Source organism: Loxodonta africana, chromosome 7, assembly GCF_030014295.1.
Source record: "Loxodonta africana isolate mLoxAfr1 chromosome 7, mLoxAfr1.hap2, whole genome shotgun sequence".
NCBI classification, from domain to species: domain Eukaryota; kingdom Metazoa; phylum Chordata; class Mammalia; order Proboscidea; family Elephantidae; genus Loxodonta; species Loxodonta africana.
The window spans coordinates 112,769,761-112,787,098 of NC_087348.1; the positions used below are offsets into that span (position 1 = coordinate 112,769,761).

General features: G+C 39.7%; 1 protein-coding gene across 1 annotated transcript in view; it reads left to right on the plus strand.

Moving 5' to 3' along the window:
* The window catches only part of DEUP1 (deuterosome assembly protein 1), a 107,648-nt gene extending 102,895 nt beyond the window's left edge, over positions 1-4,753 (plus strand). The window contains exon 16 of the mRNA XM_064289542.1: positions 4,395-4,753. Coding sequence (XP_064145612.1) covers positions 4,395-4,571 — 177 coding nt within the window. The 3' untranslated portion in view covers positions 4,572-4,753. The remainder of the gene's footprint in view (positions 1-4,394) is intronic.
* Positions 4,754-17,338: the final 12,585 nt, after the last annotated feature.

A 17,338-nucleotide genomic window follows, 5' to 3' on the forward strand; every position in this document is an offset into this window, starting at 1 on the left:
CAACTCCAAGTCCAAATTCCACCCTGGGGCAAAATTCCTCTTCATCTGTGAAATCTAGGATACAATTTATCTGCTTTCCAAAGTACAATGGTGGAACAGGCACAAGGTAGACATTTCCAAATGGGAGAATTGGAGGGGAAAAGGAATAATGGGCACTAAGAAAACCAAGGAGCTTTGGTGGCACGGTGGTTAAGAGATTTGCTGTTAATCAAAAGGTTGGTGGTTCAAATCCACGAGTCACTCTTTCAAAACCCTATGGGGCAGTTCTACTCTTTCCTATAGGGTCACTCTGAGTTGAAATTGACTCCATGGCAACCGGTTTGGTTGGTTTTGGTTTAAACAAGTCAGAAACCCAGCAGAACGATTTGTATTCGTTCTCAAGGCTTGAAAATAATCCTTTGTTCTCTGAGACTATCTAGGTAATGGCTGTGCCCTCCAGACTCTGGGTGTTGGTCACGCTCTTTGGATTCTGGGTGGGGGCCCCTCAGCTCTGGGCTTCAGCTCCACCTTCCATGCCCACTGGAATGGCAACTCTGCTCCCTTGGATTTGGGTGGCAACTCTACCCACTTTGGCCCTGGCAGGCACTGTTCTTCTGCCCCTTGGGCATGGCAGCCTCACCCCCTCAGCTTTAGGCAGCAGATCTAGCCCCATCCCACTGGCACTCATGAATGGCAGCCTCACACTCCAGAACTGAGTTGTTGAAGATCTGAATCTTTGAAACCTAGGAGGCCACAGCCCCACCCTTTGCGACCCAGCAGGCCATGGTTCCACCTCTTGAGATTCCAGAAAGCTTTGCTTCCTGTGTTCCTTGTCTCTTTAGTTTCTGCTTCCTGGTTCCTTGGCCTCTTGCTTCTTCGGCCTCTTGGGTCAGCCCGGCATCTGCTCTGCTCAGGCAAGTGTTACAAAGATCTTTAGCTCTACCCATAAGTGCCTGGAGGCAGCCCACTCTGCTAGTAGACTTCAGCCACAGGGCATTCAGCTCTCTGGCTCTGTGGGTAAGCCTAGCTCCACCAATAAGTGTCCAGAGGCACCCCACTCCACCAGGAAGCCTCTGCCTGAAGGCGCTCAGCTCTCTTGCTCCATGAGTTGGCTTCTGCACCATCTTGTGCCGGTCTCCTGGTTCTGCTGCTGCTTTTTTCCATCTATGCCATCTCCAGTATTATGACTCTTCTCATTTCCTTCTGAGCCCTCAGCAGAATTGTCTTTAATGTCCATAATTCCACCAACAATCTCTTCAAGACAATCTAGGCTTTTACTATTAAAAAAAAAACAACCAAACCCCATGCCGTCAAGTCGATTCCGACTCAGAGTTTTAAAGTGCCTATGGTTTTTTTTAATAGGCTTTTACTATTAGTACTTTAAAACTCTTCCAGCCTCTACCCATTACTCAATTCCAAAACCACTTCCACATTGTAGGTATCTGTTAGAGCAGTACCCCACTCGTGGTACCAAATTCTGTCTTAGTTATCTAGTGCTGCTATAACAGAAATACTACAGGTGGATGGCTTTAACAAACAGAAGTTCATCTTCTCATAGTTTTAAAGAATAGAAGTTCAAGTTCAGGGCACCAGCTCCAGGGGAAGGCCTTCTCTTTCTGTCAGGTCTGGGGGAAGGTCCTTGTCATCAATCTTCCCCTGGTCTAGGAGCTTCTTAGTGCGGGAACCCTTGGTCCAAAGGATGCACTCCACTCCTGACTCTTCTTGCTTGGTGGTAATGAGGTCCTTATCTCTCTGCTCCCTTCTCTCTCCTTTTATCTCTTGTAAGATAAAAGGTGATGCATGCCACACCTGAGGGAAACACTGCACCATGTAACAGCCACTGGTTTAAAGTATATACAGCGTCCTGAAGAATGCCACCACAACCTCACAGAATATCATCTCCAAGCTAGTATCTCAGCTGTGCCTTCAAGAGGCCATCCCAAAGCTCTGGCAGGCTAGCAGCCTCTGGATGGTGCTGTATGTGGTAGGACCAATGGATACCAGGAGCCCACTCCCATACTTCCATTGCTGTAAAATAGAATCCTTTACTATTAAGCAGGGTCCCATGTCAGCAGATTAGTCACTCTGTGAACTATCAGATAATAGTGCTAGCAAAGGACCCACAGGCAGGAAAGGCAAACTTATACTTAGAATCTACATCAATCCTGGTCAGGATAAAACACTGCCCTTTTCACGGTGTAAAGGGTGTGATGTCATCAAATTGTCACCAAGAGGCTGGTTGGTCTCCTTGAGGGATGGTGCCATATTAGGAGCTCAGCTTTGGTGTTTATAGTAGCAGGTCAGATGTTTTACAGCAACAGTAGCTAGATTACCCTTGGTGAAACGGAGACCGTGTTATTGAACCCATGCATAATTTTTACTGGGTGGCAAAACACAGGCTAGATGACATCCACTGATCAAGTCATCCTGTCTCCTTGTTTACATGCTCTGTCCCTTAGGGCTCAGTAGCATGACAGGAGGTGTTTTGCAAATAGTATGGTTTTCTGCTGCAGATAGCCTGGCCTTTTTCCAGAATCTTAAGGGTGTGTAATACAGCTTTCTCACTGAAGCTTGCCAGAAGCTCCAAAAGGCATTTTTCCCTACCAAAGACTCTCCTAGTATGGGAATTTCCAGGCCATTTGGCCCAAGTAGCAGTACTGCTTGTACACCATCTGGAAACTGCTACAAAGCCCTTTCTTTCTCTGAGCCCTCCTCAAAAAACAGCCTTCTGTATCACCCGATAAATGGGTCAGATCAGTATCCCCAAGTGTGGAATATGCTCCCTTCAAAGCCTGAAGAGATCTACCAAGCATTGTGCTTCTTTTCGTGATAGAAGGTGTAAGGAGCATTAATTTGTGCTTTACTTAGGAGAGGGTGTCCTGTCAGGCCTTACACCACTGCACCACTAAAAATGTCGCCAGTGTATCAAGCGCCTGAATCTTTATAGGGTTTATCTCAGCCTCTGGAGTGTGTGTATATCCCTATGGCCTCTGTATTGCCCGTTGTTACTCATCAGGTCTTCTAACCTTATGCTAGTGTTAATACATGATATCCGGATAGTTTAGACCCCTTCAGAATTTACTGTGACAGTAAAATTAACATAACATTGAGACATACTGTTGTCCGTCCATGTGAATACTAACAGCTTCCGATCCACCTTGTTTTGTGGTATTAAAAAGACTTTATCTGCCAGATCAGTAACAGCATACCATGTACCGAAGTCTGTAATATTCTACGGTAGTGAAGATACTAATCTGGCATTGCAGCTACAGCTGGGGCTACTACTTGCCCTGTTTACAGTAATCCACTACCGTCTGTCATGATCCGTGCAGTCTTTTTTGCAGGGGCCAGACTGGTAAACTAAATCCCACTACAGCAAGGTTCACCTGTTTACAGATTGTTGCCTCCTCAAACACTTTACGAAGTTCCATCCTACCAACTGAAACAAAATTGAATAAGAATCCAGAAACCACAGAACCGGAAAGTTAAAATTTCCCCATTTTTTAAAAGTTACTTAAAATTTTTTGTTTGGGAATGAAGCACTGTAAAATTACCTAATATTTACACTTTACTCCTCAGCCACAGGTATTTTTGTTTGTGTGTTTGTTTTTGTAAATGAGCACTAAACAGGTCACAAACAATAAATAGCACCTCCTTTTACTATAAAGGAGGCCTGGTGGTGCAGTGCTTAAGAGCTACGGCTGCTAACAAAAATGTCAGCAGTTTGAATCCACCAGCCACTCCTTAGAAACCCTATGGGGGTAGTTCTACTTGTCCTATAGGGTCGCTATGAGTCAGAATCAACTTGACAGCAATGGGTTTTTTTTAAATATTTTTATTACTATAAAAGCGGGACTGGGGCACCATCACTATGTCATCAACTGTGACCAGACAGACAAGACACACACCCCCAGTATTAGGGCCTCCCTTTTTTACCCGTATACATAATGCTAACTCCAAGCTTCAGTTAGCACCCTTGTTAAGCCAATTCTTTTTTTTGTTTTTTTAAGCCAATTCTTAATTTTTTTTCTCTTTTTTGCCCAATTCTACTATAATCTTTACTTTAACTTTTTGGAGTTTCCTCCTTTCAGATAAGAATCACTGGCTTTGCAAATTAGTGTATATGTTTTAGACAGGTTCCATGGTAATTATATCTTCCTTGCATTTGCAGTTGGACACTATAATATTCATTTCTTGAGCTTTTTAATGTACCGGTGACGCGACGTTTTAGTTGCTTGGGGATTTCATTAGCGTTGACTGCGTTACAGTGGTAGAGAGGGGTCAGTCCAAGATGTACTATTTCATTACAAGTTTCAGCATTTGACAGTATGTCAGGGAAGAGGCATTACTGGAAATATGAAGATTAAAAATGGCTCTGAATCCTTTATCTGAATTTTCTTTATTTCTTTGTTCAGTCTCCCCCAGATATGTCCATTCCAGCTTCTTTGGCTGCACAGCATTTCCTTCTGGAGGAAGAGAAGCGAGCAAAAGAACTTGAAAAACTTCTAAACACACATATCGATGAGCTGCAAAGGCATACAGAATTTACTCTTAATAAATACACCAACCTAAAGCACAATAGACACATATAGCTTTTAAACTTTTTTTATTTGCTCCCCCAACCCAAGAAAAAAAGAGCTCAGGCAAAATATTTACAAAGCTGATTAATGAAACTGAAAAATTTTGTTGTTTTCTTGAGTAAATCACTTCTGTAAGGCAGCTAGAAAATAGTATTTTGTTCGATAAAGCTGTTTGTATTTCTGCATTAACATACTAAATTGTTCTGCTGTAGAGTTACTGTAAAATAAACATGACAACTCCAAAAGCGGTTTTTTTCCCAGTCTAAGGGGTGTTTTGGAATTAAATATGCTTTTTTTTTCCCCTGAATCATGTGTATTAAAAACCCACTTCCTCTGTAACAATACAAACGAGGGAAAGGGAAGCGCTGTACTCCAAATATAAACGAAACAAGTGCAGCTCAGTCGTACTAGGTTTGAAAACTCAAGGATTCTTAAAAATGAAAAATACTATCCAAGTATTTTGGGCTATATAAACATTCTAAATTTCTTTAAAAAGATTTAGCTTTATTGTTGCTACGTTCACCTTTGTAATGTCTCTGTTTTTAACTCAATAAAGGACATAGAATGTGCTCTCTACACGCTTGAAATATATGTGCCAAAGATTGATGCTTTGCTGTTAGTACTAATTACCACACAAACACGGAGGCCTATGTGGGGGGGCAGGGAGGCGCCCCATGAAGGTAGGGCGCACGCTATGGGCGCTGAGTGGTGCCCTGGAGGCTGCCTGAGGCGGGGCGCCAATGAGCAGTTTCTATTGGCCAGCACAGTTTCCATCACCAGCTGTGAGAGATCATTCAGCAATTTAACACTTGGGCCCTAGGTGCTATTCTCCATAGAAGGGCCCTGTGATGGACATGAATAAGGTAAAGAAAATATAAACCACTATTGTTGCTACCTTCTCCTTTGTTTTTAATACGATAAAAGGCATGAAAAATTTTATGGACTTAAAATATGAATGTTAAATCTGTATAAAACTGGTAATAGCATAGTACACACACCACCCATTGCCATTGAGTTGATTCCGACTGACAGTGACCCTCTAGGACAGAATAGAACTGCCCAATAAGGTTTCCAAGGAGCGCCTGGTGGATTCAAACTGCGGACCTTTTGGTTAAGAGCCACAGCCTAACCACTATGCCACCAAGGTTTCCAACAGCATAGTAGTGAAGAGTGTAATTCAGGTTACAGATACACACCATGATAATTCAATATTCTTTCTTTAAAAATGACCTTTGGGTAAATGTTTCCATTTTGAAGAAAAAAAACATATATGATTATGAAAAATCCCTGTGTAGTTATTTAAGGTAAATCCTATAGCCTTTATAGCTCCCTTTTTCTCTTTTAAAGGAGATAAATCTCAACATACTGAAAATAAGTCAAGATGTTTGTAGATAAAAAGTATCATTTTCATGTGAAAAATGTGTAGAACTGTTCACTTTAGGCAGTAGTACCACAGGTATTTGTATAGCGCTTTGCGAAGAGCCTACACATAGCATTGTTCATTTAAACCCAGAACAAGCCTATGAAGTGAGTAGTGCTAGTATCCTTGTCCCTGGGATACATTAAGAAACCTACTATGAATCATGGCAAGCAAGAGTCAGAAAGGGAACCCCTGGTCTGATTCCTGGCTCCGGCTCCTACCACCTCCGAGCATTACGTCTCCTCAGCAAGGGCTGTATCCAGTGAAGCAGTGTTTGAAGACTAAACACCGCAAGTGTACAGAGCCTTCACTGTACTCACAAAAGCCTCACGTGAGGAAAATAAGTGCTATGGGTACTTTTTTTTTTTTTTTATGGGTACTTTTTAATTCTTCGGTACTTTCTAGCCTTGACATGAAGGTATATACAATATTTGTCAGTGTTATCTTTCCAAAAGGAAAAAAAAAAAAAAAAAGGAGAGGGAGAAAAATATGTTTAGGAAGTGTGCATTCTAAAACCTTTATGTCTTTAATGCAAATGCAAACACTGAAAAAGTTTAAATATGCATATCTTTGTATTCCCTGAAGTCTGAATGGTACTTAATTCTCTTCAAGGTAAAAGCCTGATGGAAAATTGTTTGCTGAAGTAAAGATCTCGGTTCAATGTTCCTGGAACTTAGCAGATTCAAGCGAGCATGAGCGTGGAGTAGTCTGACACAAATAGTGATTTTGCCTCTTGGGATTTTTAATTCTAGTCCATAAGAAACTTATTATAAATCCCTAGTTCCTCATTCTACTTAACAGCAGCTTTCTTAAAACAGTGGTTTTCAATTTTTTTTTTTTAACAGCAGGACTGAACATTCAAAGGGAATCATATATTAAAGCCGCGCTCACGCGAGCGTGTGTATATCATCAACTAAAACCACCCAAAGCCAACCCCAGTGCCGTCGATCGATTCCGACTCGTGGCGACCCTACAGGACAGAGTAGAGCTGCCCCAGAGAGTTTACAGGGAGCTCCTGGCGGATGCAAAGTGCCAGCCCTTTGGTTAGCAGCCGTAGCACTTAACCACTACGCCACCAGGGTTTCTTTCCTAGCAACTGAAAATCTGTCCAGCACTTCCAGCTCCACCATAACATCACCAGGCACTAAACCCTTAAGGGATAAAACATTCCAAACCGATTTAAGGCTCTTTGTTCCTACATTGAAGCTATAATGTAGCTTAAGGATGGTAATGAATAGATTATGGGCCTATTGAATTCAACTCAATGGCAACGGTTTGCGTCTAGCTGAGGGAAAAGTTTTCATGACCTCCAGGAACTCGTGGACAGAGGTGAGGCAAAAAGGTTGGCAGGACTCACAGAAGTCAACCAGGCAGTGTTCAGAAGCAGCCACTCATCACCATCCTCCAACATGGGTCAAGAGGGGTCAGTTTGTAACATGGATGAACACGAGTCAGAATCAGGCAGGCAATTACTGTTATTTGTTGTTCTTAGTTGTGGTCAAGTAGGCTCCGACTCATGGCAGCCTTATGTATAAAAAAAAGAACTAAACAGTGCCCAGTCATGCGCCATCTTATGATCTTTGGTGTGTTTGAGTCCATTGTTCCAGCTATTGTGTTGTGCCTTCCAAACTAGGGGGTTCATCTTTCAGCATTATATCACCAGGCCTTTCTTCCCACTCTCTTTTAATCTGAAAGCTCCACTAAAACCTGTCCACCATGGGTGAACCTGCTGGTATTTGAAATACCAGTGCCATAGCTCCCAGCATCATAGCCACACACAAACCACCATAGTATGACAAATTGACAGATGGGTGGGAGAATCACTGTTAGGGTGACCAACAATCTCATCACAGAAGCAGAATTTCCAGGTAATCCAGTATAGCAAGGTTTCAAACTGGGAAGACTTCAGCAGAGCCAAGCATAGAACTAAGGAGATCCTGGCCCCATGACCTGACTAGTAGCTTTTGGGTCTTAAAGTTTCTTAAACGTTAGGACAGGTTAGATCTGTTGGTGGCAAGGGATTCTCCATGCTTTGGCCATGTGACCTTAACTAAGCTTCCATTTCCTTATCAATAGAATAGGGATAGTAATACTACTTACACCAGAGCACTGCTGTGAGGATTAAAGGAGGCAATGTACATAAAGGGTTTAGCACAGAGCCTGGAACACAGTCAGTACTCAGTAATGGTAGCTGAGGCATTATGTCTGAACTCAGAAGATGAACTGCATCCTCAGAGAATAATGGTGTAGTTTACTGATGACCATGTGCCAGTCTCTATACATAAGGTAAACTCATTTAATCTTTAACGGCTTTATTAAGAAATAATATATACCATAAAATTCTCTCATTTCTAGGATACAGTTCAATGATTTTTATTAACATAGTTGTACACAATTCAATTTTAGAACATTCCCATCACCCTGAAAAGATTCCTATTGCCCATTTGAAGTCACCCCTTGCTCCTACACCCGAGCCCAGGCAGCCGCTAAACTGCTGATTCTCTCTATAAATTCTCATAACTCAAATGAAAACATAGGTCCACACAGAGACTTGTACATGAATGTTCATGACAGCTTTATTTATATAAATGGTTTATAGAATACGTGGTCTTTTGCATCTCACTTCTTTCACTTAGCCTGTGTTTTTGTGGTTCATCGTAATTTATATTAATATATGTTGTAGCATATATTAATATTTTGTTCCTTTTAATTGCCGAATAGCATTCCCCTGTGTGAATAAACCACAGTTTGTTTATCCATTTCATCAGTTGATGGACATTTGAGTCATTTCCCATTTGAGGCTATTATGAGTAAAACTCTTAGGAACATTCATATACATGTCTCTGCGTAGAGTTACGTTTTCATTTCTGTTGAATAGATTCCTAGAAAAGGAATTTCTAAATAATAACATGTAAATTTTATTTAACCTTAAATGGAAGCTGTCAAGCTGTTTTTCAAAGTAGGTGCGCTAATTTACATTCCCACGAGCAACGTTTGAGAGTTCCGGTTTCTCCACATCCTCTTCTACATTTGTTATTGTCTGTTGTTTTGATTATGGCCATTTGAGCGTGAAGTGGTATTTCATTCTGGATTTAATTTGCATTTCCCTAATGACTAATAATGTTGAGCATCCTTTCATGTGCTCATTGGCCATTCATATATCTTCTTTGGTAAAATGTGTATTCAAATCTTTTGTCCATTTTATAATTGGGTTGTTTCTCTTCCTATTATTGAGTTATGGGAATATCTATTTTGAATACAAGTCCTTTATCAGATGTATGATTGGCAAATATTTTTTCCTGGTCTGTGGCTTATCTTTTTATTTTTTAACAGTGCCTTTGAAGCACCTAAGTGTTTAATGTTGATGAAATGTACTTCATCAGTTTTCTTATGAATTGTGCTTTTGGTGTCATATTTAAGAAATATTTGCCCAACCCAGTGTAATGAAGACTTTTCCTATATTTTCTAAAAGTTTTACAGTTTTAAATTTTACATTAAGTCTGTGATCCATTTAGAGTTAATATATTTGTGTATGGTGTAAGGTAAGAGTTTAAATTCTTGTTTTTTTAATATTTATTTTCTTTTATTATTTTTTTAAATAGTGCTTTAGGTGACAGTTTACAGAGCAAATTAGTTCTCAGTAAACAATTAATACACATATTGTTTCATGAGATTTGTTGCCAACCCTGCAACATGTCAATCCTCTACCCTTCTCGACCTCGGTTTCCCATTTCCATTCATTCAGTTTACCTGTTCCCTCCTGCCTTCTCGTCCTTGCCCCTGGGCTGGTGTGCCCATTTAGTCTCACATACATGGTTGAGCTGTGTGTATTATTGCTTGTTTTATAGGCCTGTCTAATCTTTGGCAAAAGGTGAATCTCAGGAGTGACTTCACTACTGAGTTAAAAGGGTGTCTGGGGCCATACCCTCAGGGTTTCTCCAGTCTCTGTCAGACCAATAAGTCTGGTCTTTTTTTGTGAGTTTGAATTTTGTTCTACAGTTTTCTCCTGCTCTGTCTGGGACCCTCTATTGTGATTTCTGTCAGAGCATTTGGTGGTGGTAGCTGGGCACCATCTAGATGTGCTGGACTCAGTCTGGTGAAGGCTGTGGTCCATTAGCCATTTGGACTAATCTTTCGCTTGTGTCTTTGGTTTTCTTCATTCTACCTTGCATCAGACAAGGTAGGACCAATGGAGTACTTAGATGGCTGCTCACAAGCTTTTGAGATCCCAGACACTACCCACCAAAGTAGGATGTAGAACATTTTCTTTATAAACTGTTATGCAAATTGAGCTAGATGTCCTCTGAGACCATAGTTCCAGCCCTCAGCACAGTAATTAGGTCCCTTAGGCAGTTTGGATGTGTCTGCGAAGCTTTCATGACCTTACCTTAATCAAGTTGTGGTGACTTTCCCAGTACTGAGTGCTGTCTTACCCTTCACCAAAGTTACCACTTATCTAATTAGTGTTTTTCCCTCCCCATTCCTCATTCCCTAGTAACCATCAAAGATTCTTTCTGTGTGTAAACCCTTTCATGACTTTTCATGATAGTGGTCTCATACAGTATTTGTCCTTTTGCGATTGACTTATTTCACTCAGCAAGTGCCCTCCAGATTCATCCATGTCGTGAGATGTTTTGCAGATTCATCATCGTTCTTTATCGTTGTGTATTATTCCATTGTGTGTATGTACCATAGTTTATCTATTCATCTGTTGATAGGCACTTAGGTTGTTTCCATCTTTTAATTTCATATTTTTATGTGTGAATATCTAATTGTTCTAGCACCATTTGTTGAAAAGACTGTTATTTCCCCCCTTGTATTTTTTTTGTATTTGGCACCTGTGTTTAAAATCAATTGACCATAAAATTGAAGAGCTTATTTCTGGATTCTTTAATCCTGCTGCATTGATGTATATGTCTGTTCTTATGCTAGCACCACACAGTCTTAATTATTGTAGTTTTGTATTAAGGTTTGATATTGGGAAGCGTGAGTCCTCCAACTTGGTTCTTTCTCTTAATAGTTGTTTTGGCTATTTAGGGTTCTTTGCACTTCCATGTACATTTTAGGATCAGCTTGCCAGTTTTTAAAAAAGAGCCTGCTGATATTCTGATAGGGATTAAGGTGGCAGTTCTCCCCAAATTGATCTAAAGATTCAATATTGATCAATTTGAGAACCGCCATCTTAATAATATTGAGTTTTCCAATCTCTGAACAAGAATTTCTCTTTACGTCAATCTTTAATTTCTCTTTGCAATACTTTATAGTTTTCGAAGTGCAAGTCTTGTATTTCTTTTGTTACATTTATTCCTACATATTTTGTTTTATTTGATGTTCTTGTGAATTGTTTTCTTAATTTCATTTTTAGATTATTCATTGCTAGTTTATAGAAACACAATAGGTTTTTATGTATTGGTCTTGTATCCTTCTACCTTGCTGAACTTGTTTTATTCTAGTAGGGGTGTGTGTGTGTGTGTGTGTGTGTGTGTGTGTGTGTGTGTGTATTCCTTAGAATTTTCTACAAACAATCATGTTGTCTGTGAATAAAGACAGTTTTACTTCTTTTCCAATCTCTATTTTCTGGAAGAGCTTGTGAAGGATTGATATTATTATTTTTTAAATATTTTATTATTTTTGGTGAAAATTTACATAGCAAATTAGGTTCCCATTGAACAATTTCTATACGTATTATTCAGTGACATTGGTTATACTTTTCACAATGTGTCAGCATTTTCATTATTTCCATTCTGATTGTTCTGCTTCCATTAATCTAGCTTCCTTTTCCCCCCTTACCTTCTCATTTTTGCTCTAGGGTCAATGTTGCCCGATAGGTCTTGTTTAGATGATTATTTAGAGGAGCACAGCACTCACAGGTAATATTACTTATTTTATGAGCCACTCTGTCTTTTGGCTGACAAGTGACGACCGGGAGTAGTTTGAATTCTAAGTTCTAAAGGGTATCCCAGGGCAATAGTTTTGGCATTCCTCTAGTCTCTTCTAGTCCAGAAAGTCTGGCCTTTTTCAGGAATTTGAGTTTTGTTCTACATTTTTCTCCCATTCTATCCAGGACCATCTATTGTGTCCCTGGTTGGAATACCTGGTAATGGTAGCCAGGCACCATCTAGTTCTTCTAGTCTCAAGGTTAAGTGAGGCCATTGTTCGTGTAGTCTCTTAGTCCTGTAGACTAGTTTCTTCTTTGAGTCTTTGGTTTCCTTCTTTATCTTTTGCACCAGACTTGTAGAGACCAATAGTTGTATCTTAGATGGTTGCTCACAAGCCTTTAAGACTCCAGATGCTACTCACCAAACTAAGATGTAGAACATTATTTTTATAAGCTATGTCATGCCAGTTGACCAAGTTGCCCCCTGAGTCTATGGTCCTAAGCCCTCAAACCCAGTAAACCAATCATGCAAGGTGTTTGGTTATATCTAGGAAGTATCCATAACTGTGCTCTCTGTGTGCTTTATTATATATATGAATGTATATGCAGCACACACAAGCATGTGTATACATTAGCCTACAGAAACACCTATAATACCTATAATAAAAACCTGTATATTCATATGTGCTTACCTATACATATATAAGCATACATATCTACCTATGTAAACACACACATATTTTTTGGTTATTATTACTGTTGCAAAATTGTATATATTGTGGCTTTTACCAAAATTGTCACTTATTCTTGTGTACTTCTTAGTATCATCTTTTACCTTGGACAAGTTGTACAGACTTCACCCTTAGACAATATTGCTCTTCCCATCACCACAACTAACAAGGGTCAACTATCTAGAAAGTGATTCACCCTCCCTCCCCTTCCCATCCTCAGTAACCCCGAGACTGTTGCTTTCTGTATGTATACCTATTACTGTCTTTTTATAATAGTGAGATCATACAGTATTTATCCTTTTGTGATTAACTTATTTCATTCAGCATAATATCCTCCAGGTTCATCCATGTTGTATTTTGAATACTCATTTTTATTCTTTATGGCTAAATAGTATTCCATTGTGTTTATGTACCACAGCTTGTTTATCCATTCATTTGCTGATGGGCAGTTAGGTTGTTTCCATCTTTTTGGCTTTGTGAATAATACTGCAGTGAACGTAGGTGTGCATATGTCTGTTCATGTCAGTAGTTTTATTTCTCTAGGGTATATACCTAGGAGTTGGATTGCTGGAGTTGGATTGCTGGATCATAGGGTGGTATTAATTCTTTAAATACCTGTGAAATTCACTGGCAAAGCCACCTGATCCTGGGCTTTTCTTTGTGGGAAAATTTTAGTTATTAATTCAGTGTCTTTGTTATAGGTCTGTTAAGATTTTCTATTTCTTCTTGAGTCAGTTTTGATAATTTGTGTTTTTTGAAACTCATTTAATCTTTATAAAAAACCCTTAAAAGTACTAATAGACCATTTTATTACCATTAAACCACTTAAAAGAGATTAAGTTATTTATCTCTAAGGTATTTGTCTCAAGGTCAAATATCCGGAAAATGGTCACTCCGAAGTCCGTGGTGCTTTCACCAAGACACACTGACTCTAAGGAGACAGGGGGCTTTTTTAAGGAAGAGGTGACCTTTACATGGACTCTGCTAGAAACAACCCTCTTATGTGAGTGCCTAATCCATCCATATTTGTTTCCTCAGTAGCTTATATATACTTCCTGGAATCTGAGTTGCTAGCAGTAGGGATGCCAACAAGGCCCAAGCCTGGTTCTCCTTACTTTAAAGGCCATTGAGATTTGCTGCCTTAGGAGACCCAGCATGATGTTCATAGGCAGACCCTCCTGGGAAGGCACCCAATGATAGAGGCTGCATTTAGCAATTTAAACTGATACACACTTTACTCCCTTGACTGCCAAGGAGGGGAAAACTGTCAAAGGACCTAGGTGGTTGGAATGAACCACATGTGTTTTACTATTGACCTTTGACAACTGATAAGGAACTGCTGGATGAGGAGAGTCAGATGTGTGACTCCGTAATGATGCTTAGTCACACAGAAATGAAATGGTTGGTCTCCTAACAGGAAGAACCCATCAGAGATAAAACTTGCTTGGTTCTGAGTGCTTCACACAAAAAGTAAAGAATTAAGCTTTTCGCTTATCTGGTCAAAATGTCTTTTATCAGGAATGGTGAGCTGTCTAAAAGATTATCCTAGAAGATGAGACCAACGACCCTATACTAAATACACTTTATGTTGTACTTGAGGTGTGCACAACAAATCCTTCTTTATTACAAAATTTTTTTTACAATAAAATAGGTAAGAACTGAGCTATCATTCCCATTTGGTATGATTTCTTTGTTTCTGAAAAGAAGAACACTGCTAGCTATGAAACTCCTCCTTTTCATCAGCTTGAGGAAAACTTTCCAAAAGACAGTGTCATGGATTGAATTATGTCTCCCCAAAAATGTTTCTATCCATTTGGCTGGGCCACAATTTCTAGTATTGTGTGGTTGTCCTCCATTTTGTGATTCTAATTTTATGTTAAAGAGGATTAGGGTGGGATTGTAACACCTTTACCCAGGTCACATTCCTGATCCAACGTAAAGGAAGTTTCCCTGGGTATGGTCTGCATCACCTTTTATCTCTCCAGAGATAAAAAGGAAAGGGAAGCAAGCAGAGAGTTGGGGAGCTCATTCTACCAAGAAGGCAGCACCTGGAGCAGAGTGCATCCTTGGAACCCGGGGTCCCTGCACCTGAGAAGCTCCTCAACCGGGGAAGACTGAGGACAAGGACTGTCCTCCAGAGCCGACACAGAGAAAAAGCTTTCCCCTGGAGCTGATACCCTGAATTTGGACTTTTAGTCTACTTTACTGTGAGGAAATAAATTTCTCTTGGTTAAAGTCATCTATTTGTGGTATTTCTGTTACAGTGGCACTAGATGACTAAGACAGACGGTATAGTACTGTTTGAGCTCAAACTTTTCCAGTCACAAACATATCTCTTGGCTGAGGTAAATTATTGGACAAGTCATTCCCAGGTGATTTTGATTAATAACATTATGAGCAGCCAAACTAAAACAGTTCTTGCACTTCAAATATAAAGTTTGCCAGTATGGAGTTAAAACCAAAGATTTTTATATTGATAACACCTGGAGAACATATACACACACACATACACACACACATATGAAACTGAAAATAATCATCAATAAAAAATGAGTCAAGAATAAGTCTCAGAAAATTTGACCCCAATACCACCCAGCATGTTTTCTCCTTTTTCAAAAAGGGGCAACTGATAAACCTGTAAGTTGTTCTTCCTCTGCCTGCCTCCTTCACATACCTCTGTTAATGACTTTGTTTTGACCAAATGTTAATGACTTTGTTCTTTGTTTTAAACTGTTACAAATAACCTTTTGTTCTGTCCGGACTACCGGTAGTATACAGCCCCCACAGGAAAGTTGGAGCCCAGGTATCAGATATGTATGTCTTTAGCCTAATAAAGAAATGTCTGCCAGGGGACTACAAAGACACTGTTAACCTTTGTAAGATTCTGTATAAGCTCTAATGTAAAACTGCTCTTTGGGACTCCACAGAGACAGCCCGTGTTGCTGCCGGGTCCTCGGTGATGTATGCCTCTCCTTAATAAGCTTTCTCACTCTTTCTGACTGCGAGTATGTTTCATTGGCTCGACTGCTCCAGGGCACGGACCCTAATCGGGTAACAGAAAACAAAGGCTTAATGGCCAGACATAGTAGCCTCATTTTGAAGAAAATGTATCCATTTAATTGAAGAAATTGTACTAAATGCATAAAAAAAAAAAAAAATGCATAAGGCACCCAAAATTTTGGGAAGAACAACTCGTTTCGTATGTATTTATAAAATATATCAAAGAATATAGTCTAGGAAAGTAGCCAGAAGAAGTACATGAATTAGAATAATGCCAAGTAGAAAATTATAAAACTGCTATAAGAGTAATGCACTTAAAAGTTCTTGGAAGAGAGTGAGATGAACACATGAGGTAGTATTTGAGCTGGGCTATAAAGAAGAAGAGATGGAAAAGAGGTGAATGAGGGAGGCAAGAGTAAGCAGATGCCCGTGCGTGCTTGATGCCTGACTCATCGCTCATTTCACGGACGTTTATGGAGAGCCTACTCAGGGTCAGGCACTGGCCCAGATGCTGGATGATAGTCCACAGTCTCTCATAAACGTGGGTAACATTTTTCAGTTTTATGTTCACTGATCTACCAGTGAACATAGGTTTGTTTGTTTGTTGTCTTCCTATTTAGACACAAGTAAATTTTAAAGACTGTTCAGAGTTGTCAGGCTTTGCATAATTTGTAACAACATTTCCTTGTGGAAAAGATGGGGGAAATGGGAGCAGGGTTACTTCACTAGTTTGCCATTTCCTTCATTCATGCCGTGGTCAGGCCAAAAACTATTTATTGACTGGTTTTTTTTAAAGTAGAGGGTCAGTAAAAAACAAGGGAAACCCTCGGTGAGATGGATTCACACAATAGCCACAACAATGGACTCTAACATGCAAATGATCATGAAGATGGCACAGGACTGGGCAACGTATCATTCTGTTATACATGAATAAGGTCGCCATGAGTCAGAGCTGATTCGACGGCAACTACAACAACAAATTACAAGCCAGGAGGTGCTAGGTTTTAGAGATATTAAACTGAGTAAGAAACCATTTCCGCTCTCAAGGAGCTCTGAAATCAGCAACAAACACATAAACCTTATTTAAAAAGAACATAAACTATTAGAGGTACGTGCATAGCATTATGGGAACACAAAGGAAGTTAACTAACCTAGCTTGGGGTTTGTATATTTGGGGAGGGGGTGAAAAATAAGTCATCTAAGAAAGGCTTCCCAGAGGAAGTTATGCCAAAGCTGACACTTAGAAGCTATCAGTGAAATTAGGATGAGCAGGGCCAGGTTCAAGGGCATGTGACTGACCTCCCTTCCTTCCTTCCTTCCCGCCTGCCTCCTTCCCTTCCTTCCTCTTTCTCTCCCTTCCCATCCATTTATCTATTCATTCATCTTATTTATTCTTCAAGATAAAATTAGAATTTTCTATCAAATTCCCACTTCCACAAATCCCAAAATTACTCTAGTGTCATAATTGAAGTTTAGTTAAATATATAGTTTGGGGAGAACTGACAATTTTATAATATTAGGTTCCCATCTGGAAACATGGTTTCTCTACTGAAATATGTTATGTACCTAGTAAAGTCTTCTGGAATCTTTTGTATAAAATCTGAACAATTCTTGTTCAATATTTGCCCAGGTATTTTAAAGTTTTGTGGCATTATAAATTAGATTTTTTTTTCATATTTTCTACCTGGATTTAACTGGTTAAATCCTATTACATATTGTATGTTATATATGAAACCCTGGTGGCGAAGTG